Source organism: Cuculus canorus, chromosome 27 (assembly GCF_017976375.1).
Source record: "Cuculus canorus isolate bCucCan1 chromosome 27, bCucCan1.pri, whole genome shotgun sequence".
Classification (NCBI taxonomy): Eukaryota; Metazoa; Chordata; class Aves; order Cuculiformes; family Cuculidae; genus Cuculus; species Cuculus canorus.
In genome coordinates, this window is record NC_071427.1 from 245,939 (window position 1) to 271,337 (window position 25,399).

General features: G+C 61.4%; 3 protein-coding genes across 17 annotated transcripts; 1 reads left to right on the plus strand and 2 right to left on the minus strand.

Annotated features, from left to right (window-relative positions):
• Positions 1-51: 51 nt before the first annotated feature.
• Positions 52-4,090, minus strand: LOC128849252 (GRAM domain-containing protein 2B-like). 12 transcript variants are annotated; one of them, XM_054050210.1, is made up of 11 exons: positions 3,943-4,090; positions 3,045-3,261; positions 2,844-2,922; positions 2,502-2,675; positions 2,318-2,416; positions 2,113-2,184; positions 1,973-2,032; positions 1,617-1,680; positions 1,265-1,336; positions 1,018-1,099; positions 81-786 (listed from the first exon to the last, which is right to left on the minus strand). In XM_054050210.1, exons 2-11 carry the CDS (start codon positions 3,158-3,160, stop codon positions 297-299), a joined length of 1,308 nt encoding a protein of 435 aa, XP_053906185.1. In that variant the 5' UTR covers positions 3,161-3,261; positions 3,943-4,090; the 3' UTR covers positions 81-296. The 12 variants fall into 12 exon arrangements, with proteins under 12 accessions (XP_053906189.1, XP_053906190.1, XP_053906184.1 ...); XM_054050206.1 differs by having other exon boundaries at positions 84-812; positions 1,265-1,442; XM_054050208.1 differs by having other exon boundaries at positions 104-812; positions 1,604-1,680.
• A 2,156-nt stretch (positions 4,091-6,246) lies between these two features.
• On the minus strand, positions 6,247-17,553 carry MFSD12 (major facilitator superfamily domain containing 12). 3 transcript variants are annotated; one of them, XM_054050508.1, is made up of 10 exons: positions 17,213-17,553; positions 12,150-12,360; positions 11,185-11,308; positions 10,288-10,482; positions 9,564-9,656; positions 9,368-9,460; positions 8,508-8,678; positions 8,148-8,242; positions 7,662-7,792; positions 6,769-7,001 (listed from the first exon to the last, which is right to left on the minus strand). In XM_054050508.1, exons 1-10 carry the CDS (start codon positions 17,499-17,501, stop codon positions 6,907-6,909), a joined length of 1,497 nt encoding a protein of 498 aa, XP_053906483.1. In that variant the 5' UTR covers positions 17,502-17,553; the 3' UTR covers positions 6,769-6,906. The 3 variants fall into 3 exon arrangements, with proteins under 3 accessions (XP_053906484.1, XP_053906483.1, XP_053906485.1); XM_054050509.1 differs by lacking the exon at positions 7,662-7,792 and having other exon boundaries at positions 6,247-7,001; XM_054050510.1 differs by lacking the exon at positions 9,564-9,656.
• Positions 17,554-18,725: 1,172 nt separating this feature from the next.
• HMG20B (high mobility group 20B) lies at positions 18,726-25,286 on the plus strand. 2 transcript variants are annotated; one of them, XM_054050502.1, is made up of 10 exons: positions 18,726-18,799; positions 19,607-19,681; positions 21,745-21,850; positions 22,092-22,295; positions 22,508-22,628; positions 22,742-22,794; positions 23,062-23,137; positions 23,393-23,608; positions 24,037-24,169; positions 24,363-25,285. In XM_054050502.1, the coding sequence occupies exons 2-10, from the start codon at positions 19,644-19,646 to the stop codon at positions 24,373-24,375; spliced, it is 960 nt and encodes a 319-aa protein (XP_053906477.1). In that variant the 5' UTR covers positions 18,726-18,799; positions 19,607-19,643; the 3' UTR covers positions 24,376-25,285. The 2 variants fall into 2 exon arrangements, with proteins under 2 accessions (XP_053906477.1, XP_053906478.1); XM_054050503.1 differs by having other exon boundaries at positions 18,782-18,898; positions 24,363-25,286.
• Positions 25,287-25,399: the final 113 nt, after the last annotated feature.

Sequence of the window (25,399 nt, forward strand, 5' to 3'; positions counted from 1 at the left end):
TGGGACTCTGTGCCCACTGGGGCCCCTTCCTCTGCCAGGAGAGACCCATCCTGGGGCAGAAGCACGGCAAGGGATGGGGATCGGAGGTTGGAGGAGGGGTGTAGAGTAGGGGCACAGGTTGGTGCTCACCCTGTTCTGCGGGTGCTGCTGGGTGGGGATCACCCCAGCCCCCCGAATCCTCTCTGGTGGTTGGGGACCTCACAGCCTCTCTCCACTTGTCCCAAGGAATAAGACAGTTGTGTGTCCTCAGGGACAGGGCACCGTGCCCAGCGAGACCCCGAGGGGTCACATCTTTATTAACAAAATAATTCTGTCCCTTTGTCCCTGCCATGCCCAGCGCTGGGCCACCTCTGCCCCCTGGGCAGGAAGGGTGGTGGGCACAGGAGCCCAGCCAGCCCCCGTGCCCTTTTCACTGCCCCTGCAGCTCCTGGTACTGGGAGACACCGAGGAAGCAGGATGGAGCCCCACAGCTTAGGTGGGTTCCCCAGGCAGTCTGGGGGGCTGGAAGGCACCCAGCGATGGAGCCCCAGCCCCACTTCATTCCCCAAGAAGCAGATGAAGAGCTCTGAGCAGCCCTGAGCAGCCCCTGACTCTGTGCCTGGGCTGCCACCGAGCCTGGTGACAGCTAGGTCCTTGCCAGCTTCACATCTTCTTGTACATGGGGGGTGGATGCAGGGTGAGGGGGTCCCAGCCCCACCGCTCACTGTTGTGACAAGTTGAGGTTTGGCAAAGCCCCCATGGCCACCAGCTGCTGCTCCAGCTCCACCACGCGCAGACCGATGTACCCTGAGGACAGCAGCAGGGCCACCATCCTGGGGGACACGCCAGTGTCAGGGGGGCACAGCAGAGTGGAGCACGACCGCCACTGGGCTCTGTGTGCACACCCTGGGGACATAGTGGCCCAAGCGGAGCGGGGGAACCCCAGGCTGCCAGCACCCCATGGAAGAGCCTGCCCACAGGATAGGGATGGGAGGTGTCCTGAAGCCCTCTGGCGCACAAACAGCCCTGGGCACTCACAGCAGCAGGTAGATGAGGATGATGGTGTTGAGGGGGATGATCAGCGCAGGGGTCCAAGCCCATAGCATGTTGGGGGGTGTCTCTGTGGGGTTGAGGCAGTCTCAGTGCTGGGGCTCTGAGAGCCTCAGCCTGGCCCCCACCGTTGGCTCTGCCTGATGCTGGGGGCCAGCATGGGGTGAAGCCCCAGCAGCATTGCCCTCCCCAGCGCCCCTGCCCAACCCAGGGGGCTGCACGGCTTTGCTCTCACCGCTTCTCAGAGCCAGCGCTGCTGCCTCTCCATTCTCCTCCTCCCCTTGCCTTGGTGTTGGGCTTGGTCCATCTGCATGCAAACAGATGTTTGATGAGGGCCCAGGAGGAGACTGGGGGTTCTGGGGAGCCAGGAGGGCACATGTGGCTGCAAGGAGCTGATCCTGCTCTCCCCAGCGCTGTAGAAGATGCTGTTTAGGTGCTAGAGGGCTGAGCTGTCCCTCCTGGACCATGCACGGCCGGGGAGGGGGAGCAGAGCTGAGAGGTATCAGTGGGGCACAACTGCAAGTGAGGACACGTGCTGGCGCAAGCAGGGCTGTAAGGGGGCACGGACACTTACCGTGGACACTTACCCAGCAGCTCCTGGAAGCTGTCGGGCTCCGGGGTGCTCTGCTCCAGGTCTGACCGGCTTGAGGTCTGAAAGAAGACAAACCCTGGTGCATGTCCCCAAGTCCATGGCGACCAGGACACAAGTGGGACCTGATGGGAGTCATGCCAACCCCAAGAAGGGAGCTCTGAGGGACCCGGGGTCTGTGCTGCCCCTGGCTGGGGCTTTTCAGCTCCGCGTTTCCACCTGAAAGCCTTTGGGTAGGGCAGGTACCCACACAGCATGAGCTGCCACCACCACACCCATCCCTAACCCAGTCCAAGGAGTTGGGGCCGCGTATACCTTTGCCCAAATCCTTCTCTGACCATTTCCTGGCCTTACCAGAGGCTTCCTAAACATTTCCTCAGCCCTCTGAGAGGCCAGGGGGCTCCAGCCATTGTCCTGGACAAGCAGAAATGAAGAGGGTGCCGAAGGGTGCCAGATACCGCATCGCCCTGCCTCTGGTGCAGCTCAGCACGTACCTGCAGGTGCTTGCAGACCGACTTCAGGAGCTGGTACGTGGCCTCCCGCTGGCGCAGTGACACAAAGAGGAACTGCCAGAGAGCAGGAAAAGGGTTTGTGCCAGACCTGCTCCCTTGATCACAGCCCAGGGCCCACCAGCCGCAGGAACACGGCACCCAGATACCCCTGTGCCGAGCTGCCCTTCAGCACCATCCCCGCTCCCACCTTCTCCCCCTCAGCCGTGCGGATGCTGAGCGCGTTGGGCACCAGGAGCACAGTGTTGGTCTTCTTGAGGGATGAGATGGAGGCAACGGGGACCACAGCCTGCACGGGGGGGACAGGCAGTGTCACCATGTCCCTGGCTGCTGCCCGTGCCCCCACCAGAGCCACTGCGCCCCACCCAGCCCACCTTGATGTCCTTGAGGAGGAGGCTGGAGTGGAAGCAGACGTAGTGGGAGGAGATATACAGGCGGCCATGGTAGGGCATCTCTCTCTGCCAGGCACAGGAGAAGCAGGCCAGCAGCTCTTCATGCTCCGCGAGCTCCCCAAAGGCTTTGTGATAGCTGGCAGCATGCTTGCTCAGCTGTGAGGCAGGCAGGGCTGTGGGGCTGGTGTGGCACCCTGTGGCACCCTGCTCCAGTGCCACCTCTGCCACAAAACCAGCCTGAGCCCTCCCTTGGAGCCATCCTATGGAAAGTACCCAGCGAGACCCCAGCACTGGAGTCCCCCCTCCCCAAACCTCGAGACTCACCCATGGGGATGGGGGTCCCTGCGTGGCCGCTGCTGCCTGCTCTGTCCCCTTACAGAAGGAGGGGTCGTAAGTTTTGGACCTGGCAGGAAGCAGCAGGCAGGGGTGAGCGAGGGGCTGCCTGGGGACCCAGCTCTGCGCACGCATGGGCACCGTGTCCTTGCACCCGGAGGCACGGGGACCCCAGTTAGGCGCAGCACCCACCTGGCAAGCACGGGGTGCCCCAGCTGGGCGGCTGCGCTGCTGCTCCTCTCCTCCAGGCTCTGCCACCGCTTTGCACCTAGCACCCCCCTTCTGCTCCTCTGCAGCTTGCCCGGCATCGAGGATGAGTCCCACACAGCTGGGAGAGGGGTTTGGGGTCCCCACACTGCCCGTCCCTGCAGTGCAGCAGCTGCCGCAGTGCAACCACCAGATGGCCCCACTGCAAGGGGATGAGGGGATAGGGCCCAGTCCCGGGTGGGACCAGGACACAGCCCGCCTGGGGACACAAACACATCTCCCATCCCACGGTGCTCCCACTGGCCAGTCCCCCCACAGCTGCCAGTCCTGGAGCTCCCCTCTCCCACCTGCCCCACGCTCCCCCTCGGTATCCTGATATCTCTCAGAGCATCCCTCTCCCACCTACCCTGCGCTAGCCCCTGGTGCCCCCTCATTTCTTGGGCCTGCCCTTTCCCACCTGGTCCATGGTCCCCCCGTATCTCTCAGGGCTCCCCTCTCCCACCTGCCCCGTTCTGCTGGCGGTACCCTGATATCCCTCAGGGCTCCCATCTGCCTTGTGCTCCCCCCTGTGCCCCCTCATCTCTCAGGGCTCCCCTCTCCCACCTGCCCCGTGGTACCCCCGGTGCCCCCTCATTTCTCGGGGCTCCCATTTCCCACCTGCTCCATGGTCTCCCCGGTGCCCCCTCGTCTCTCAGGGCTCCACTCTCCCACCTGCCCCCTGTTACCCCCAGTGCCCCCTCATTTTTCAAGGCTCCCCTCTCCCACCTCCTCCACGGTCCCCCCATATCTCTCGGGGCTCCCCTCTCCCACCTGCCCTCGCGGTACCCCCTCCTCTCTCGGGGCTCCCGTGGATGCCCAGCCCACACCCCCCGCCGCTGCATGCCTCAGTTTCCGCGCAGAGACGGTCCGTGACTAATGGTCCCGGGCGAACGATGACCGGGAAAAGCCTCGCGCCGTTCCCACGAGCCCCAGTCCCGAGGCCAGGAGTCCCCGCGGGGCGAGGATGGGCAGAACCCCCCTACCCTGCCCACCCCGCAGTACCTACAGTCCCCCCGGGTTCCACTCCCACTCGCGCTCCTTCCCGGCCGCCTCCTCCTCCTCCTCCTCCTGCGGGCAGGCGGGGCCGGCCCGGCGCTGGGGATGGGCAGGGAGGCGCCGGGGCGAAAACCAGCCCGGGGCAACCGGGGAGGAGCAGCCCCGTCCCGGAGGGGAGCAGGCGGGGCGCTGGGATGGGGCTGGAAGCCGCCCTGCCCTTGTATCCACCTCTCCTCAGGGTGATCCTGGCACCAGCGCCGTTCCCCCGGCAGGGGAAGCCTGCCCACCGTCCCCCACCTGCCCAGTGTCCCCCACCTGCCCACCGTCCCCCACCTGCCCATCATCCCCACCTGCCCAGTGTCCCCCACCTGCCCACCGTCCCCCAACTGCCCAGTGTCCCCCACCTGCCCATCATCCACACCTGCCCAGTGTCCCCCACCTGCCCAGCGTCTCCATCTGCCCAGCATCCTCACCTGCCCACCATCCCCACCTGCCCAGTGTCCCCCACCTGCCCACCATCCCCCATGTGCCCAGTGTCCCCGTCTGCTCACCATCCCCCATCTGCCCAGCATCCCCACCTGATCAGTGTCCCCTACCTGTGCTCAGCCCGCACGGGCCCCTCAGGGATCCAGCTCTTTTCCCAACTCCATCCCCCAGATCCCAGCTCCACTCCCCAGTCTCAGCTTTATTCCCCCCTACATCCCAGCTCCATCCCTCCCAGCTTCATTCCTCAGATCCCAGCTCCATTCCCCAGTCCCAGCTCCATCCCGCCCGTTCCCCGGCCCCGAACCCCATTGGCTGGGCTGCCCCAGGGGGCGGGACACAAGCCCAGGACGCGGTCCCTCGGCTCCAGCCTTGCCGCGTTGTGGCCATTTTGTTTGCGGTCGCGGTCGCCATCGTTGTTGAGGGTGGCCATGTCGGGGCTCCCCCCAGACCCTGGGCACTCAGGTCTTTAATAGAATCACTACGCTGGAAAAGACCTTTGAGATCGAGTACATCCGCTGCTGTCCACTATGAAAACAGATCCCTAAGCACCTCGTCTGCCCATCCTTTAAACCCCTCCAGGGATGGGGGCTCAAACACCTCCCTGGGCAGCCTCTGCCAGTGCTGAACAACCCTCCCCAGGAAGAACTTTTTCCGAATATCCAATCTGAACCTGCCCTGGCACAGCTGGAGGCCATTCCTTCTCATCCTGTCACTGTCACTTGGGGGAAGAGCTGAGGATCCATCTCACCACACTCTCCTTTCAGGCACTTGTAGAGAGTGATGAGGTCTCCCCTCAGCTCCTTTTCTCCAGGCTGAACACCCCCAGCTCCCTCAGCTGCTCCTGGTAACCCTTGTTCTCCAGCCCCTTCTCCAGCTCTGTTCCCTTCTCTGGATGCACTCCAGCCGCTCAATGTCTTGCACTTGGGGCACAACAACCCTGTGCAGGTACAGCCTAGAGGAAGAGTAGCTGGAAAGCTGCCTGCAGAAGAAGTACCTGGGGGTGTTGGTTGACACCGACTGAACATGAGCCAGCAGTGTGCCCAGGTGGCCAAGAGGGCCAATGGCATCTTGGCTTGGATCAGAAATGGTGTGACCAGCAGGAGCAGGGAGGTGATTGTGCCCCTGTACTCAGCACTGCTGAGGCTGCACCTTGAATCCTGTGTTCAGTTCTGGGCCCCTCACTCCAAGAAGGAGCGTGTCCAGAGAAGAGCAATGAAGCTGAGGAAGGGGCTGGAGAACAAGTCTTATAAGGAGCGGCTGAGGGAGTGACGGGTGACAGGACAAGGGGGAACAGCCTCAAGCTGCACCAGGGGAGGGTCAGACTGGGTATCAGGAAGAAATTTTCACAGAAAGGTTCATCGGGCCCTGGCAGAAGCTGCCCAGGGAGGGGGTGCTCAGGGACATGGTTTAGTGGCAGATAGGAATGGTTGGACTCAATGATCCAAGAGGTCTTTTCCAACCTGGTCATTCTATGGTTCTATGATTCTTGTACTGAGGGGCCCAAAACTGAACCCAGGATTTGAGGTGCAGTCTCACCAGTACCGAGTACAGGGGCACAATCACCTCCCTGCTCCTGCTGGTCACGCTGTTCCTGATACAAGCCAAGATGCCATTGGCCTTCTTGGCCACCTGGGCCACTGCTGGCTCATGTTCAGCCACTGTTGACCAACACCCCCAGGTCCTTTTCCACCGGGCTCTCTTCCCCAAGTCTGGAGCTGCATGAGGTTTTTGTGTCCAAGTTCAGGACTCTGCACTTGGCCTTGTTAATCCTCATCCCATTGGCCTCAGCCCATTGGTCCAGCCTGTTCAGATCTCTGTAGAGCCTCCCTATCCTCCAGCAGATTGACACTTCCTCCCAGTATAGTGTCATCCACAAACTTGCTAAAGGTACACTCAATCCCCTCATCCAGGTCACTGATAAAGACATTGAACAGGACGAGACCCAGCATTGAGCTCTGGGGACACCACTTGTGACCGGCCTCCAGCTGGATTGAACTCCATTAATTTTGACCCATGCTGAGAAGTGCTTTGTTGTTTGGTTTTTTTTTCCTTTTCTCTGCTCCTTCTCCTCCGTTAAAAGTGCTTCTGTACATACTGACCTTACAAAGCGCATTAAAACCAAGGCCGGGCACCTGGCCCGACCCCAGCCCAGCCCGAGGGCTTCTAGTGTTAAACTGGTACAAGCACAGGCGATGCCTTCATGCATCCCCAGGCAGGCACAGGGTGCAGGGACTCCAGTCCAATGTGGGGGACAGGGCAGGGCCACACCCCTGTGCCAGGGGACCCTCTGGCAGAGTGCGGCAGCAGCTGAGGACATGGGCCCTGCTCAGTTGACGGTGCCGCTCCCCCTCTCCCCCTCTACACTCTCCGTCGCGCCGTATGAAGTCTCGACTCCGCTCATCCCCTGCAGGCAGATGGAATCTGCGGGATAGGAGAGAAAGGACAGGTTAGAAGCCATTGCAGCTGCTGGGGTTCCCGCTACATGCTCACATGGACCTTCTGGAGTCTCGTGACACTGGCTCCAGGACCTTACCAGTGCGTCGCAAGGCAGCACAGTGATGGCTATCCTGTTCCCACATCCCAGAGCAAGGCACAGGCTCCCAGCGAGGCAGAGGCAGCTCCTGAGCTGGTGCTGAGCACCGGTGTCCAGGTCCCCCATTCCCAGCCCCTGCCCCTAGATCTGGCTACCAGCACATGGAGCAGCCCCCGCCACCCCTCAGTGACCCACGGGGTGCCAGGGTCAGAACAGCTGTCGCAGGGCCAAGCAGGGGCAGATCCTGCTCTCCAGGAGGGTGCAGCAAAGAGGCACAACCCCCAGATCCAGGGCCAGGAGCAACAGAGCAGGATGGTGACATTTCTCTGCCTGCCTACCAAGAGGGTCCCCTCGCAGGCTGTGCCACCAGAATCCCCGCAGTTAACCCTGCTTCAACACTGTGCTGGGATAGGGCTCCCACCACCTCCCCATAGCCAGAGCCATCTGGAAAGACACTTTTGCTTTAGTCCAGATTGGCACAGGACACAGCGCTCCCAGGGCTCCCATCCAGATGCCTGCTCCCCTCCAGTGTCCCCAGTCCCACTCACAGTAGCGGACACGGATGGGCCAGACCATGATGCAGCACAGAGAGGCGATGGCGGCAATGGCAATGCCCCCCGTGACCAACACCATCACCCAGTGGTAGAAGCTGATGCAGGCAGGGCAGCAGAGCTCAGTCCTGCAGGGAGAGGGCAGGGACATGGCTTGGTGACGGGGACCAAAGCCGGGCCCAGTGCTGCCGAAGTGCTCTGGGGCTGCCGACAGTGATCCTGTGTCCTCGGTGTCAGGAATAGTTCAGATTGGGACACACAGAAAAAGGCCCAAGGAAAGTGCTGCACCCCGGACCTTAAGATCCACACCTCTTTGTGCATCCCAGAGATGCAGCCCATGTCCAGGGCCAGAACAGAAGTCTAGGAAGGATTTAAGGCAAATCAGCATCTCCCACTCTGAACCAGGGATATTTGCTGCCTGGCCCTCAAGCAATATGGCTACATCTGCCACCGGGAGGGCTCCCGCCCTGCATGGACACTTACGGGCACGGGTGCAGGTTCTGGATCACCATCACAGCCAGGCCGTTGGCCATCTTGTCTGTGAAGCTCATAGCGCCATAGACGAACGCACTACTGTGCTGCAAGGGAAGATAAAACCTAATCGGCCCCTTCCAGAGGCCAGCCCGGCAGTGCAGGCAGCGAGAGCCTTGTGCCCTCTCATGGGCAGAGCCCATATTACAGCAGAGCTGGGCACAGGGGATAGGGCTGCCTGCAGACCCACAGCAGGGACCCCTCGCAGCGGTCTCCATCCCCCCAACCTCGTGACGGTAACTGTCCCAGCCTGCGGTCTCTGAGCCCCACTGTGCCACCCCAGTCCCTCCCAGCCGAGAGGAGCAGACGTACCGTGTTGGTGCCGATGAGGTCTGCTGTCATGGAGAGGGAGGTGACCAGGATAGTGGCAGAGCCAGCCCCAAGCAGCACAGCCGCCCCGTAGATCTCTGCTCCCATCTCCCTGGCCAGGGTCACCCAGGAGGCAAAGGCCAAGACCACCAGGATGCCCACGGAGTAGGTCAGCTGCTCCAGGCCAGCAGGGGGACAGGCAGAGGGAGAAGGAAGAGCTCAGACCCCAGTTCAGCTGGCACCCAGCAGGGCAGGGGTGAGTGGCGAGGGCATGGCAGCCCACTAAGACCTGCTGGAAACAGCCTAGGCTCTCTTCCAGCTGGTTTTAAACAAGAAGCCCCCAAAGAGCAAGGGCCTTGCAGTGGTCCAGGCTGTTTTACAGTGTTGGCCACAGCTTAAAAGCACTGGAGTGCCTGCACAGGGCATGGGGACACCAAACCAGCAGGAGAGGTGGGTGCTTACTGGGGAACAACGCTGCTTGCTGCAGCACTGGTGGGGTAGACCCCCATGCCTGCCCAGGGTGGCTGGGGCAAACCCTCCCTTCTGCCTCTCATGGACATGACAGAGTCCTCCCAGCCCTGACAGGGCTGCACAGGATGGACTGACTCTGGACCAGCATCGTTTTCCCTGAGCTCAGAGATGTGCAGGATAGGCCCATGCCCTTTCACCCTGCCCACCACCCGCACTGTCCCATGAGGATCCACACTGCAGCACGAGATCATCTGCGGGCAATACATAGGGGGTTCCTGGTCTCCAGCCAGGCTCAGGCATGCCGAGTGCTCTGCTCACTTGTGTGGTCAGGATCTGGCCCTTGGGCCTCTCCTTGGGTCCAACTCAAACCTCATTAGGCCCCAAGCACTCACATTTCGACCTATCCACTTATTCGCAGGCTTCATGAGGAAGGAGGAGAGGAAGCCACTGACGTACATCACCAGTGGGATGGTGGCGATGTATTTCTGCAAGAGATGAGGATGGGGAGATGATGAGTTCCGGACTGTTGGCACAGTAGCCCTGCTCATGCAACTTCAACACACAGGTAGGGACCTGCCCTGTGCCCACCTTGGGCAGCAGTAGCGAGTTGGTCAGGTACATGGCGATGTAGGTCTGGGACAGGTTGACAATGAGCCGGGTAGACATGTAAAGCACCGCAACCTGTGAGGGGACAGAGGCAGGGCAGCACTGCTCAGCCTGTGCAAACTGGAGGCAGGGATGGCTGGCACCAGCCATGCCCAACCCTGTCATGGCAAAGATCATAGAATCATAGAATTGTTATGGTTGGAAAAGACCTCTAAGATCATCCAGTCCAATCACCAATACAATATCAACATGCCTACTAGACCATGTCCTGAACATGACATCTACATGCTTTTCGAACCCTTTCATGGATGGTGACTCCACCCCTGCCCTGGGCAGCCTCTGCCAATGCTTCACCACTCTTTTGGTAAAGAAATTTTTCCTAACATCCAACCTGAACCTCCCCTGGTGCAACTTGAGGCCACTTCCTCCCATCACTGGTTACTTGGTTGAAGAGACCAGCACCCACCTCACCACAACCTCCTTTTAGGTACTTGTACAGAGCAATAAGGTCATCCCCATAAGAATAAGGTCAGATCCCCACTGAGAAGGGGACAGGCCCTCTGACGTGGTAGGTGGGTACCCAGTACAGCCCATCTCTCCACCCCCACCAGCACTAGGGGCACATCCCACTGCCAGAGGATGCCTGCAGCGCCCAGGCAGGGCAGCGGCCCAGGACAGGTGCCACGAGCCCTGCCCACAGCTGTACCTGGTAGAAGGCAGGCTCCAGCAGCCAGTCCTTCCAGATCAGCAGGGGGTGTGCGGGGCTTGTAGGCTCCTTCTGCAGCAGGGACATGTTCTCCTCCGGCTGAGGCAGTGAGCCTGCATATGGCTTCTCCTTGGTGCCCAGGTGGAAGATGAGGGAGAACACAGCCCCGACCCCCACCACAATGAGGGACAGATCCTAGGTGAGACAGAGGGGGTGAGCATAGCAGCAATCTGATCAATGCAGAGGGGTTCCCAAAAACCCAGGGAGAACTCAGTGTGGCCCCTGCCCAGAGCAGGAGCTGAGATTTCAGGGCACTGCTGTTTCACAGAATCATAGAATTGCTAGGTTAGAAGACTTTTGAGATCATCAAGTCCAACCGTACCTGTCCACTACTGAACCAAATCCTTGAGCACCTTGTCTGCCCATCTTTTAAATCCCTCCAGGGATGAGGACTCAACCACCTCCCTGGGGAGCCTCTGCCAGTGCTTGACAGCCCTTTCACTGAAGAAATGTTGCCTAATATCCAATATAAACCTTCCTTAGAGCAATTTGAGACCATTCCCTCTCATCCTGTTGCCTGTCACTTCAGAGAAGAGCCCAGCACCCACCTCACCACACCCTCCTTTCAGCCAGTTGTAGACAGTGATGAGGTCTCCCCTCGGCCTCCTTTTCTCCAGGCTGAACAAACCCAGCCACTCCTCACAGGATTTGTTCTCCTGCTCCTCCCTCAGCTCCATTCTCCTCCTCTGAATGCACTCCAGCCCTCCAATGTCCTTGCTGTTGTGAGGGGCCCAAAACTGAACCCAGGATTCGAGGTGATGCCTCCAGTACCTCCACAGGTCAGCCATGTCCCACCCAGGGAAGAAAGGACCCCAGGCCCCCAGCCCTGCCACTTACCCGAAATATAGGGACATCCTGGACACCTAGGTGCTCTGTGCGGTCAGGCTGGTCCACCTGGAAGTTCAGCAGGAGCCAGGCCAGGCCATAAACAGTGATATTTGCCATGACGGTAAAGGCGTACCTGAGAGGAGACAGCACCTCAGGGTGATGCAGAGGGATGGGCACAGCTCCAGGCGTGGTGGGGACATCTCGACCCAAGGCTGCCTTCCAAGCCAGGCAGCTTTGCACCCCAGTGTCATTGCTGAGGCACGCAGTATCTGGCCAGGCACTGGCCTTACTGGTGCATCTCCCAGCATGCCCAGTCCAAGTCTTGGGGCATGACTGGGAGGAAACCAAGATCCCTTGTCCACCCTCCAGTCACAGCTCACCTCTGCCCCAAGGACACCCCAAGCTGCCTGATCTGCTGCCTACAGAGCCAGACCCCTTGGCCCCAAGGCAACCCCATGCCCACATTGGTGCTGTGATCCCTGCTCGCCTGCTGGAAGGGGAACTTCCTCCCTCTGGGGCAGAAAACCAAGCTCCACTCCATCCAATAAACATTGCATCCCACAGCCTGATCCTGCCAGAGAAGCGGCACTGAGCTGGGCTCCATGGATGGAGCTGTGTGCGCTGCCCAGCCTGGCCCCGGACCATGCTCTCCTCAGGGGCAGCTACATGGGGACATCCCAGGGCGGTCCCTCCCTTCCCTGTGAGCATCACCCTCTAGTCCCCGCAGGCTGTGTCACCAACACCCCTGGCATCAAGACATTCCCTCCAGGCACCAAAGGGTTTGGGCCACCACCCCACAAAACCAGTGTCACTTATCCTGCAAGACACGCACACAGCTCAGTCCTGTTCTGCCGTACCAAGGGTTCAAGTGTGCCACGGCACCCAGGGGACCTCTGGTCACACAAGTGGTGGGACCTGGTGCAGGCAGGGTGCTTCCTTGGGCTCAGAGGACACTCAGGTCGGGCACTGCTCACCTGAAAGCTGTGAGCTCCACCTTCTCATGGTCACTAGACACCAGCTCAGGGATGAGGGATAGGTGAGAGATCTGTGTGGCTGCCCAGCCAAACTGGAAGATGAGGATGAAAGGGAGGTAGTAGACAAAGGCTGCCCACTGTGGTGTGTTCTCCTTGCAGCCCAGGCAGGGGTTGAAGATGAAAGGGAAGGATATGAGGACACAGGTGGTGCCTGGGAAGAGAGCAGAGCAGTGAGAGGCTGCAAACTCTGTTTCCCTGGAATCCCAATGGCCCCAGTCATCTCAGACACAGCAGGACAGACATGGTCAGCCCACTGCTAGGACAGGTCCTACCCCCCCTCAGGGCTGCGCAGGAAGGTGGGCCCCTTTCCTCAGCTGGGTGAGACACAAGAGCCCCAGACCTCCCCTCACCCCACCCTGCATAGGGTGATGTCCTTCGCTCTCACATCCAGCCAGCCAGACACACACCAGCACACTTCTCTCCAGTCAAGTTCATCGCACAAAGTGCAGCACCATCTCACATCCATTCTGTCCCCCTCAAAACACCAGAAGACAAACCCTCACATTGTCACAACATGCAGCCACCAAGGGCTTCTCCTTCTACCTCCAGCCTGCAGATAAGCAGCCCCAAGGACACGCGCTGCCCTGCTGCTTCCCTAAGGGTGATAAGGTGCCCCAAGGGCCAGGAAGGCTCCAGGCTGTCCTGAGGGTGCAAGGCCAGCCCGTCTATCCCCTTGTCCCTTCTCTCATGGGGTAGCAGAGGCAGCCACGCTCCCTCCATGCTTGCAGAAGAGAGATGGCCAGAGCCACCCCCAATGTGACAGGGAAAACAGGAGCAGATCTTCCCCCCATGCCAGGCTGAGCCACAGGAACGTCCTGGCTGAGTCAGGGACAGCAGAGCCATGCTCCTCCCTCTGCATGACAGCGTGGGGACGCCCGGTGGCGCAGGCAGGGACAGGCTGGCTTCTCCCTCTCCTTTCACAAGGTTATAGAGCGAATCTGCTGAGATGCTCCATTGTTCCCCAGGTGCTGATGCGGAGACAGCCACGTGCCCTGTCCTGCATGCCCCCAGCTTCACCGACCGCTGCCGAAGAGTCATGGGATCTTGTTCCTATAGCTGAGGGAACCCGGAGCCACTCTGCCAGGTCCCCAGGGTCCCCTCTCCAGGGGACTTTGCAAGATCCTCCTCCTCACAAGTGATTTCTCCTCTCAATCGTGAACAGCAATTCCTCCTTTCCATCACTTCCCAGCTGCCACAGGGCCAGCAGAAAGCAGTTCTCCTTGTGCCAAGGGCAGACAGCAACAATTCCAGTCCAACTTGGATCTATCCGGAGCAAGGATCCCGGCAGGCACCCAGCACCAGCTCACAGCCAGCTCTGGTGCTCCAGGAGCTCCCCAAAGGACAGGGACCAGGGCACCTCACAGTGTCTCTGTCCCACACAAGCCACTGGGAGGTGAAGGGTCCAAAAAGGTTCAAACCAGACCACGTTTCCTTTGTTCCCTGCTACAGGGCTGATGGTTTAACTGAGCCCTGTCCACAGGACCGCGGAGACTCTGTCCCCTCCCCATTCCCATGGTCCTGCCAGCTCAGGCTCTGCAGTCCCCAGGGGCTGTGAGGGACTTGCCTGCATCCTGGGGGAGCTTTGGGGCAGGATCTGCAGCCTCCTCCTCTGCCCCATGCCACCCACAAGCCATCGCATGCACAGGAGACTCCTGTCCCCCTCCTCATGGCTCCAGGGACAGGCAGTGCCCCCCACCAGCCACCCTCACTGGCCACCCCATGGAGCTGTGCTCCTTCAGCTCAGGGCTGTCTGCTGCACCCCGACACCTGCGTATCCCTGGGTCTGTCCAAGCCAACATGACTTTGCTGTGAGCCAGAGGGGTACTAGGGACACCCTAGTCTCACAAGTGGGGCCACAGGAGCCCCCCAAGACCACCCTGCCCAGGCAGGCAGCAGAGGTTCAGGCTTTCATCTCCAGGCCCTGTGGGGCAGGATCATGGGAATGCCAGGCTGTGGGATGCCCCGGCAAAGGAGATTTGGGCCAGTGCTGCCAGACTGGCTCAGATAGGCAGCAAAGCATCACACACCCTTCCCAGCCCACTGTGGCAAGAAGCTGCCCCCAAACAGCCAGGGAGCAGACAGACAGGCTGGTATGTGGAGCAAGCCAGGCACAGGCACCGGCAGCGGCACTCCAGCGCTGTGGTGGGGAGATGCCACTGATAGCAACTCGTGGTGTCCCCACATCCCCCCGCACTCCCCCTCAGGCTGTGGTTTCACAGCGTCTCCTCTGATCTGAGCACGGGTTGCCATCAGATGAGCCACCCGCTCCCACGAGAAGACTATTGCCGCAGCGTGACCAGAAAAGCCAAGAGCAGTACCGGCACAGCCGGCTCCAACAGGTTTCACAGCCCCTCTGGTCACACCATGGCCAGCCAGGGGAAGCAGCGGGACAGCCACCACCTCCTAGAATAGTCCACGCTCCAGCCAGGGAAATGCAGCCGCCATCCATGCTATCAGCCTCAAGCCCTAAGCTTGCAGCCTCCATCCATGCTCCCAAACTCCATCCATGCTGCTGGCCTCCATCCCTGTGCTCCCAAATTCCACCCTCTGTGTTCCAAAACTCCTGTGCCTCTGCTCCCTAACTCCATCCCTGCACTCCCAAACTCCAGCCCCTGTGCTCCCAAACTCCATCTATGCTGCTGACACCGGCAGGGCAAGGGCAGTTCAGCCCCTCTACGAGATGTGATTCAGGACTTCCCCTTCACTGCACACTAGGCTGGAGCCAAGCAGCCTGGAGCAGAGGGGAAGCACAGCTCCAGCCACTTCCCCAAATCTAGGGCACAGATGTGGGGTGACGCTGTGGTGGGGGACAAAGCTGGCCCCACAACACCCCCCAGACCCACCAAGCAGGACTCCGGAGAGAGCAGCTACCTTATTGGGCACCTTGTCAGTTCAGTTGCACAAAGTGGTTGGCCTAGATAATTTCAGGGTCAAGATAAAAGCATCCACACTACAACTGTCCTCTTGCTGCACAGGTCCACTCTGGGTTTGGCATCGAAGTTTTACAGTGCTGTTACTTGCGAGGGTCTTTATCTCTGGCTAGCGAGTGGCATTTCTTCTCACCAGCTGTCCTGTTCCCCTGCCAGCCCAGAGGGGACCGAGCAGGGTCCTTGTCCCCTTTTCCAGGTCACACTGTCCCCTCAGAGAGGGACCCAGACACGGGAGTCCCAACCAGCCCCCACACTTCTTTTTTTGACCCCAGGGCACAACACAAGACTGTAATAATTCATACCCAGGCAGCACCACCTCTGTATCCCCACGGGTTCCTTACTCACCTGGCACCCACTTCTGTCCCCTGCAAATGCAGCACGAGGGGTGCCCAGCCTTGCGACCCAGGGCCACCCACAGGGACAGCCACAAGCAGCTCCTGGGTAAAATCCCGGGGCTCAGGTTTTACTTTCAGTTCTGTTTCTGCTGTAGCATCGACCAGCTGCACCCCAACTCCTGCCACCCCAACACAGGGACACACTGCAGCCCCCCCGAAGCATGGGTGGCCCGAGGGACAACAGGGATCCCCGGGCTGTGAGCACCCAGGCACTCCCTGCCACGGCCAGTGGGATGGGGACAGTGCCCAGACAGGACGGGGACACCACGGTCCCCCTTCCCCGTCTGGGTTCAGCCACTGGTGTCCGGGGGATGCAGAAGCACCTGCTGTCCCCACCTCAGTGCCATGGGGACGTTGCCCCTCCTTATGAGGCACCCCAGAAAGGCACCCCCTGGTCTCCCCCCCTCCCAAGGCACCCCGGGCCCACCTCCCCCACCTCAGCCCTGGTGCTGCCTGGGGCTGCTTCACCCAGACAGGGCACCCGGGACAACTCCCAGAACAGCCCCCCCTTCCATAGGGGGGCTGCTCCCTTGCATCCCAGGACCCCCAATTCTGCTCACCCCTGTGGCTGCCCCCCCTCCGCCGAGGGGGAGTCCTCACTGCCATGGGCAGGGGACTCCAGGAAGGCTTCCCTGGGGCTGACCCCTACCCCAGAAAGGCTGCCCCAGGGTCCCCCATCTTCGAGATCGGGGGCACTCCAGTTCCCCTCCATCCAGGGCATCCCCAGGGCTGAACCCCACCCCAGAAAGGTGTCCCCAAGGCTGGTCTCCCCCTACCAGAGCACCCAGGAGAGGACTTCTGTCTGCTCAGGGCACCCCAGAAAGACATCCCAGAGGCTGCTCCTGCAGCCCAGAAACGGTACCCTGGGGCCACCCATTTCCACCCAGGGCACCCCAGAAAGGCACCCTTAGTTTTCTCATCCAGAGAACTCTAGAAACGCTCCCCTAGGGCCGTTCCTGTCTACTCAGGGCACCCCAGAAAGGCTCCCCCGGGTCGACCCATATCCACCAAGGGCACCCCAAAAAAAGCTTCTCTGGGGCTGTTTCTGTCTACTCAGGGCATCCCAGAAAGGCACCCTGGAGGCTGCTCCTGCACCCCTGAAAGGCAGCCCTAGGGCCACCCATCTCCATCCAGGGCACCCCAGAAAACGTTTCCCTGGGACCGTTCCTGTCTACTCAGGGCACCCCAGAAAGGCTCCTTCGGGGCTCCCCATCTCCATCCGGGGCACCCTAGAAAGACACCCTCAATTTTCTCACACAGGACACCCCAGAAAATGCTTCCCTAGGGCCATTCCTGTCCACTTGGGGCACCCCAGAAAGGCACCCCCAGGCTGCTCCTGAAGCCCAGAAAGGGTCCCCTGGGGCCACCCATTTCCACCCAGGACACCCCAGAAAACGCTTCCCTCGGGCCATTCCTGTTTACTCAGGGCATCCCAGAAAGGCTCCCTCAGTTTTCTCACCCAGGGAACCCTAGAAAGGCTCCCCTAGGGCCACTCCTGTCCACTCGGGGCACCCTGGGGCTGCTCCTGCCCCCCAGAGAGGATCCCTCGGGGCTCCCCATCTCCACCCAGGGCACCCCACAAAGACTCCCTGGTTCCGTCCGTCCCCCGTCCCGTCCCCCCCCCCACCAGCTCGGGTGCTGCTCCTGCCCCCCGGCCCCACCGGTCCCCAGCACCCACCGGCCAGGTGCCAGGACTTCCTGCGCCCATAGCGCCCGCAGCCGGCGGAGCGGTCGGTCTCGTAGCCGAGCAGGGGCGTGCAGAGCCCGTCGGCTGCCTGCCCCGCCAGCAGCAGCGCCCCGGCCAGCCGGTGCCCGTAGCCCAGCACGGCATGCAGGTAGAGCAGCAGGTACGTGAACCACAGCGAGGCGCACAGGTCGTTCAGGAAATGCCCGGCCGCGAAGCTCAACCGAGCCCGCAGCGGCAGCTCCGCCGGCCCGGCCCCCCCCGCGCCCCGCCGTTCCGACATCCCGGCCCGCAGCGACCCGCAGCACAGCGCCGGCCGCCGGGTGGGGCGGGGAGGGGAGGGGAGGGACTGACCGGCCCCCACGGGCCCCCACGGACCGCCCTGCGCCCGCCCCCACCGCGGGGCAGCACCGCCCGCCGCCCGGGGGGCAGGGAGTCCTCCACGCTCGGGGCGGGGGGGGGCAGTGCTCCGAGTTCCCTGAGCGCAGGGAGGATGCTCCGAGCCCGGGGGGATTCTCCGAGCCCAAGGGATGCTCCCTGAGCCCGGGGAGGATGCTCTGAACCCGCGGGGGATGCTCCGAGTCTCCTGAGACCGGGGAGATGCTCCGAGCCCCACAAGCCCGTGGAAGGACGCTCTGAGCTCCTCTCGAGCGGAACTCTGCACCCCTGAGCCCGGAGAGCATGTTCCGAGCTCAGAGAGGATCCTCCGAGCAGCCGGAGCCCAGGGAGGATGTTCCGAGCCTCCTGAGACCGGAGAGGATGCTCCGAGCCCCCTGAGCCCAGGGAGGATGCTCCGAGCCCGGAGAGCATGCTCTGAACCCGAGGAGGATGCTCCAAGCAGTGCCCAAGGGGGTCGCCGGGGCTCCTGGTGGCGGGCACTGGAACCAGAGTGGAGGAGACTGGGGTCACCGGGACTCTGGAGCGACTGCTGGGGCCATGGGGACCCTCTGCTTTGGTATCCGTGTCACTGGGAGTAGTATGGGGGTATCCTCTTGAATAGGTGCCAGGGCCACCAGGACCTGTATGGGCAGTCATGGTGTTACTGAGAGAAGAGTGTGTGTGACAGTACGAGGGTCACCGGGACTCTGGGACGACTACTGGAGCAACGAGATGAATACTGGGGTAACTGGGAGCAGTATGGGGATACTGGAGACGCTGAGGACCTTCTCTTGAGTAGGTAATGGGATCACCAGAACCAGTATTGAGCGGTACTGGGGTCATTTGGAGCAGTGTAGCCAGTACTAGGGTCACTCGGAACAACGTGGGGGAATGGGGGTTCCTGGGATCCTGAGAGTGGGAGATGGGAGCGGTCGCTGTGGTCCTCACCCTAGCCCTCCCATTGCCACTTTAAGGCTCTGTCCGCCTCGCCCGCCCGCCGATCGCTGATTGGTGAACAGCCTTGCGGCGCGCGGCGAACTCGCAGTACCGCGCCCGCGCCGGACCCGCCCCTTCCCCTCCCAGCGGCGTCCTGTGACGTCATCACCGACAGCCAATCGGCGCCGGGCTGGCGGCACGCGGCCAATGGGAGACGCGGGGCGGGGCCGGGATCCAGAACAGCGGGGCAGGAAGAGCCGCCGAGGGGTCCGTGAGGGGGGCCCGGTGGGAGTTCTGGGAGCCCGGGGCCGGGGCCGAGGCCGGGGCCGAGAGTGGCACCGGGGCCGAGAGTGGCACCGGGGGGAGGTCTGTGGGGAGGGTGAGGGGTATCCGGGGGCGTGGGGGGCTCTGTAGAGAGTGAGGGGTGTCCGGGAGCACGGGGAGGGAGGGAGGGACGGACGGACGGACGGACGGACGGACTCTGTGAGGGGGATGAGGGGTGTCTGGGGAGGGGGGCTCCAGGCGCACGGGGAGAGGGGGAAGCTCTGCAGGGAGGGTGAAGGGTGTCCGGGGGCACGAGGAGGAGGGGGGGTGGGGGGCTCTGTGGGGAGGCGGGGTGTGTCCGGGGGTACCCGGAGCGGGGGGTGTGCGGGGATAAGGAGTGTCTAGAGACTTGGGGACGGGGGGGCGCTTTGTGGGCAGTGGAAAGGGGTGTGGAGGCACGGGGTGATGGGGGGCTCTGTGGAGAGTGGGGGGGTGTCAGGGAGTATGGGGGTTGTGGGGCGGGGGGAGTCTGGTCGGGGCTCTGTGGGGATCAGGGGTCTGGCCCAGGAGGGTGAATGGGGCTTGGGGTGGGGGTGAGGGGCACGGCTGTGCGAGGGCTCAGAGCCTGGGCTGCAGGAAGTGGCAGGGGCTGGTGTGGAGAGTTTGGGGGTCCTGGGTGTCCAGCCAGGGAGGGGGCACCAGCTGGGGCCTGTGGTGCCCCATCAGGGTGGCCTTGCTAGGGGTTTGAGGTCCTGCTAAGCACCACCCAGCTGGCCGGGTGCGGGTGCCAGCTCTGTCCCTGTCCCACAGACCTGACTCAAGCGGAGTGGAGCCACGGACTGGACCCATGGCCCACAGCGCCAGGCAGCTGCCTGCTGCCATGCTGTAAGTGCTGCCCTGTGTGTCCTTCGGTTCTGCGGGGCAGCTGGGCTCGCCTTGGGGGACCCCTGTTCCCTTCCTGCATGTTGCTCTGGGCCCTTGCCTCCTCACTGTGGGGTTGCCAGCCTTGCCTTGGGGTCTCCTGTGTTTCTGGGGACCCCTTGTCCCCTGCTGTGAGCTGCACTGTGCTCCCCTCACCCACCAGCTTCGTTAGCTCGTGCCTGCATGAGCCTGGCTTATTAGCGTAGGGCAAAGTGAGATCTGGTGTGAAAGTAGCGTCTGATGAGGGCGATTCCTGTGAGAAGAACTGTGTGCTGTCTGGAGCCGGCATTGACCAAGAGTGCAGGGCCACGGCAGCTCCTGGCAAACGCTCTGAGGTGCAGGGAGGTGGGTGCCGGAGTGAACTGGCTGAGAGAGGCTCAGATAAGAGGAGGAATCTTGCCTGAAACAACTCGACTTTTTAAAGCATTCTTATGCACGCAAGGAATCTGGATTGCGGAGGGGGGAGGCAGAGATCCAGTGTCTGGTTAGTGTGTTCCTGGCCGTGGTGGCTGGGTGTAATTATGCTGTACGGCATCACTAGAAATGTTTCTGTTAGAGCTGATACAGGAAGCCCAAGGCTGGCTGTGCCCCTGCAGAGCCTCAGGGGTGGCTTTTTTCCTCCAGAAGAAGGAAGAAGAGATGGTCTCACACCTTTCCATGGGATTTTGTGTGCATGTGTGGGTGCAGGACAGGTGGTCAGGCTCAGATCCCAAGAAGAACTTATGCTGGGCACTGCTCCATCTGCAGTGACCAGTACAGGATGCACAGGGCATACAGGGAGGAGGGCCCTGGAAAATTAATTGCAGGGTTGGCTTGTACGTGTGGTAACCTGGCAGTAGGTTGGGGTTTCTGAGCGAGTTTGGGTTTACACTGGGTATGTGATGTGACAAACAGACAAGAGGAGCTCTGGGGTTCATCCCAAGTGGGTCAGGATCGGTCTGGCTATTGGTGCACAGTGGCATTTTATTTACTGGGGCTTGCGCTTGGCCCTGTGCTGGTTACCATGTCTCGTGACTTGGATGACTCTCAAGTGAGCGCTGTTTGCTGCAACGCTTGAGCCCTTCATGGCTCCTTCCACACAGGGGACCCGACTGTGCTCTGCTGGCAGGTGTTCTTTGACGGAGCAGGGACTGCATGGGAACTAAAGGGTGTCAGCAGGACAGGGGCTCTGCTGTGAGACAGAGCCAGTGGGGAAGGGGCTGGAGAGGTTTGGGGAGCCCTGAGGTGATGCTGGCGGGGGGGCTGTGTGTGCTTAGGTGGGACAGGGAGGCTCTGCCGACCCGTGTGCTGGACCCGTGTGCTGGACCCGTGTGCTCTGGTGAAAGCAGATGCTGCTCTGTAGAGAAGAGGCAGCAAGTTGGAGAGTGGGGTCTGGGGCTGCCAGCCTGCATTAGAGCTACATCTCAGGGGTGGCTCTATGCATCTTGGAGGCGGCACAGGCAGCAGAAACCTGATGGAGCAGTTGTGGCTGGAGTGAGTCGAGCTGGCGCCAGCGCCCTGCCCTCGTCCTCTGCCTTGAGGGTTCTCCTTGTCCCTGGCAGCGTTTGCACTGGGTGTGGGTGATGCTTCCAGGAGGTGCCCCTGGAGCCAGGATTCAGACTCAGGCAGCAACTCATCCCTTGCAGAGGGGGATCAGCTGGTTTGTGCTGCTTAGGACTCCCCGCCAAGGTGTGCACCACAGCCCTGGTGGCATGCAGGGATGGGACCTGCTGTTACTGGCCCCCAAGAGCAGCATTGGCAGCTCCTGTCCAAATGTGGCTGCATGGTCCCAAGGCCATCATTGGATATGGGGCAGCTTTTGTTTGCCCAGGACTGCCCTGCTCACCTGATGCTGGGCTCTACTTGAGCCCCATCACTCAAGCGTGGCCTCCCCTCACGGAGGAACAGGGACTCCGAGGCTGGTGGTGGGTTTGAGGGCTGTTTTGGTGAGCAGGAGTTGGGGGATTTGGTGAGCACAAGGCCTCCCTGCCAGGGTTTGTGTTGCCATCTGTTCCAGGGATTTCCTGATGGGTTCTCTCTGCCTGCAGGCATGCCACAGGCAAAGCTCAGCATGGGAACTTCCTGGTGGCCATCAAGCAGGAGAAAGGAGAGTCGACAAGGACAAGTGGTGAGAAGCCACACAGTGAGGAGGAGGTGAGCTCTGGTGTCTGTATCCCTCCCTGCCCAGTCCCTGAGAGCAGGGTCTGTGTGCCCAGCCCAGGGCTGTCCCTCTGCTCACCCGTGAGTGGCCCAGGTGGAGCCTGTGGCAGCCCAAGGAACCCTCCCTTGAGGGACAGGAGGCCCAAGCAGGTCTGCAGGCTGTGTCCTGTCTCTGCAATGGTATCACGTGCTCTGATCTATGCCGTGTTGTCCTTTTCCCTTTACTGGGTGCCAGCCAGTGAAGAAGAGGGGCTGGCCCAAGGGCAAGAAGAGGAAGAAGATCCTTCCGAATGGCCCCAAAGCCCCTGTGACGGGCTATGTGCGTTTTCTGAACGAGCGGCGTGAGCAGATCCGCATGCAGCATCCTGACCTGCCCTTCCCGGAGATCACCAAGATGCTGGGGGCTGAGTGGAGCAAGCTGCAGCTTTCGGAGAAGCAGGTAGTGGCAGCCAGGAGAGGCCCCCCAGGGCTGGGCAGCGCTCCAGAGCCTGCACCCCAAAGCCCTGCGCTCACTGCTGGCTGCAGCTACACAAAGGGAACTTGTCCCAGTACTGGTGGGGTGGTGAAGCTGGACCTTGAGTAGTGGGGAGGGGTCAGCAGTCCCCAAGGAGCCTGGGGCTGGGCCAGGCTGAGGATCCTCTGTGACCGTAGCGATATCTGGATGAAGCGGAGCGGGAGAAGCAGCAGTACATGAAGGAGCTACGGGAATACCAGCAGTCAGAGGCCTACAAGATGTGCACGGAGAAGATCCAGGAGAAGAAGATCAAGAAAGGTGGGTTGTGGGAGCAGGGGCTGTTGGTGTTGCTGCAGGATCTCGCCGAGCACTGCCAGAGCCTTTCGGGGTGCTGGGCTGGCTCCCAGGGTAACGTCCTTCTCCATTTCCAGAGGATGCAGGCTCTGCAGCCGTGAACACTCTGCTGAACGGGCACTTGCACAAGGTAAGGCCCCAGCAGGTCCACCCGTGTGTGGGGACACTGAGGCATGTGGCAGTGCTGGGTTTGGCCTGTAGGGACCAGGCTGGCTGCCAGCCTGGGCATGGGCATGACCAGGGGCACCAGCTTCCCATTGAAGCAGAGCCTGGCAGGAGGCAGAGCACAGCTGTCCCCTCGCTCTGTCCCTGAGTCTCCTGTCTGCCCAGCCCCAAGGAGATGGGATCCCCCGCCGGTGGGCTCAGCCCTGCCCAATCTGTCCCTTCTGATCCCCAGGCTGGCGAGTGCAGTGATACCTTCTCCACCTTTGATGTGCCCATCTTCACGGAGGAGTTCTTGGACCAAAACAAAGGTGAGGGGCTGGGCTGTGGGGCAGGAAGCGATGCCACTGCTGGGGCAGCTGGAATCCCTCAGGACAGGACCGTGGGTGGGTGCAAGATCCAGGCTGTGGAAGGTCCCTGGATAGAGAGCTCAAATCCTGTCTGGAGCCCAGGGGTTGGTGATGCTGTGTCTCTTGGAAGAGTTGTGGCTGGGGAAGGAATTGGGTTTGGGATGGGGGAGAGAGCAGAGGGGCCGTCCCTCCTCTAACACTGTGTGATTCTGGCAGCCCGGGAGGCTGAGCTGCGGCGCCTGCGGAAGATGAACACGGAGTTTGAGGAGCAGAATGCCATCTTGCAGAAGCACACGGAAAGCATGAACTGTGCCAAGGAGAAGCTGGAGCAGGAGCTGGCCCAGGAGGAGAGGCAGACCCTGGCCTTGCAGCAGCAGCTCCAGTCCGTGCGGCAAGCCCTCACCGCCAGCTTCGCCTCCCTCCCCATCCCCGGTGAGTTCGGGGCAGCTGTGGGGACCAGCTGGCTGCTGGGATCTGATGGCTGTATAGAGGGGGCACCATTAGGTTGCATGTTTTACAAGTGGGGCCATCAGTGGGGTAGTGATAAAAGCTCAGCTGCTGCTGGGGCAGGTTGCTGGAGCACTTTGGGGGGCTCTCCAAGGAGCTCGGGGCTGTGACAGCCCGTTGGCTCCCTTGTGAGGGGGTCAGGCTGGGCACTGTCCTCTTGGGCTGTGGCTGCAGCTGCACCTGCAGGACAGTGATTGGCACAGATCCTTGTGTTCCTGGGCTTGTGTTGGTGCCAGGCTCTCTGCTGCTGCAGGAGATGGCATTGTGTTCAGGGTCCCTTCCCGGTCACCAGCAGGCTAGGCAGGGCTGGATGAGGCCCTGCTGGCACTGCTCACTGGGCTGCCGCCCCACAGGCACTGGGGAGACCCCCACACTGAGCACTCTGGACTTCTACATGGCCAAGTTGCACAGCGCCATTGAGAGCAATCCGCTGCAGCATGAGAAACTGGTGGTGCGCATCAAGGAGATCCTGTCCCGGATAGCCAGGTGAGCTGGCAGGGCTGGCCAGAGCTGGCGCCTAGGGCACTCATGTCCCATTAAGCACTGGGGTGTCTGGGTCAGCCCAGGGCAGGGGGGTGACAGGAGGCGAGCCGGGAAGGTGGGCTTGAAGCTGCTCCAGGTGGTTGTGGGAGAGAGAAGCCAAACCCTGTTACTCAGCCTTACGTTTCTCCCTCTCCAGTGAACACCTGTGAAGAGGACCAGTCCTTCCCCGAGCCTGGGGCTGGCCGGACCACGGTCCTGTCCCTTGGAGCTCATGCAAGAGACAGTCTCTGCTGGTGGTCCAGCTGCTTCCCCCTCCACCCCGTGCACCTCGCTGGAGAAGAGAGATGGCACACCCAGCTTGCACCATCTCCGAGGACCTTGAGCTTCTGGGGACCAAGTGGTGACAGGGTTGAGAGCCCCCATCCGGAGCAGTGCTGAGTGCGGTGGTCAGCGGTGGGCATGAGCATCCCCCACCCTCTTGCCTCGCTGACTGGGGCCACCCCTCAGGCTGCCTGGTGGCAGAAGAGGTGCCTGTGGGTTGCTAGCCTGGAGTCAATCAGCCTCTTTCAGGAGCTGCTGTGAGCCAGGCTGAGATGGGAGGAAGGTAGCCGGGTGCCCAGGCCCCTGGATCCGCCCCAGGAGCCTCTTGTCCCCCATTCTGCAGCAGGCAAGGTGGCAGGCTTTCTTCCTCTCACTTTATTTAATCTTTCTGCTTTCACCTGTGGGTGCCTTCAGCCCTGTACGGGTCACCCTGCCTGTCACCCCCGTCCCCTGTGCCTCTGGGACCAGGCAGGGCAGTTCCTGCCCTTGGCAGCCGTGAAGGCAGATAGTCTTCATGGCAGAGGGGGAGCAGGGACCGACCCCGTCCCCACCCTGGGAGACGATGGATGGGGCAGTGCCCAGGCTTTTGGCGCTCTCTGCCCGAGCCTGTCCTGCATTGTGGGACCATCGAGGCTGTCTGTGTCCTGGCCGTGTGGTGCTGGGGTCGGCTGTCCCGGGGCCTGCCTGTCACTAATCTCAGACTGTAATTAGAGAGTGTCTTATTTTCTTACTAGCACTACATTGATCCGGCCCTGGGTTTAACCCGGGGCTGGTGCGCAATCGCTTTCTCTCGCCTGCGAGGTCCATGCTCTGTAGATGAATCTCCTGGTGGCCGCTTGGCTTTGGGATGGAGATGGGAGCAAATAAATGTTGAAGAAACAACCAGCCTGGGCTCCATGTGTTCATGCTCAG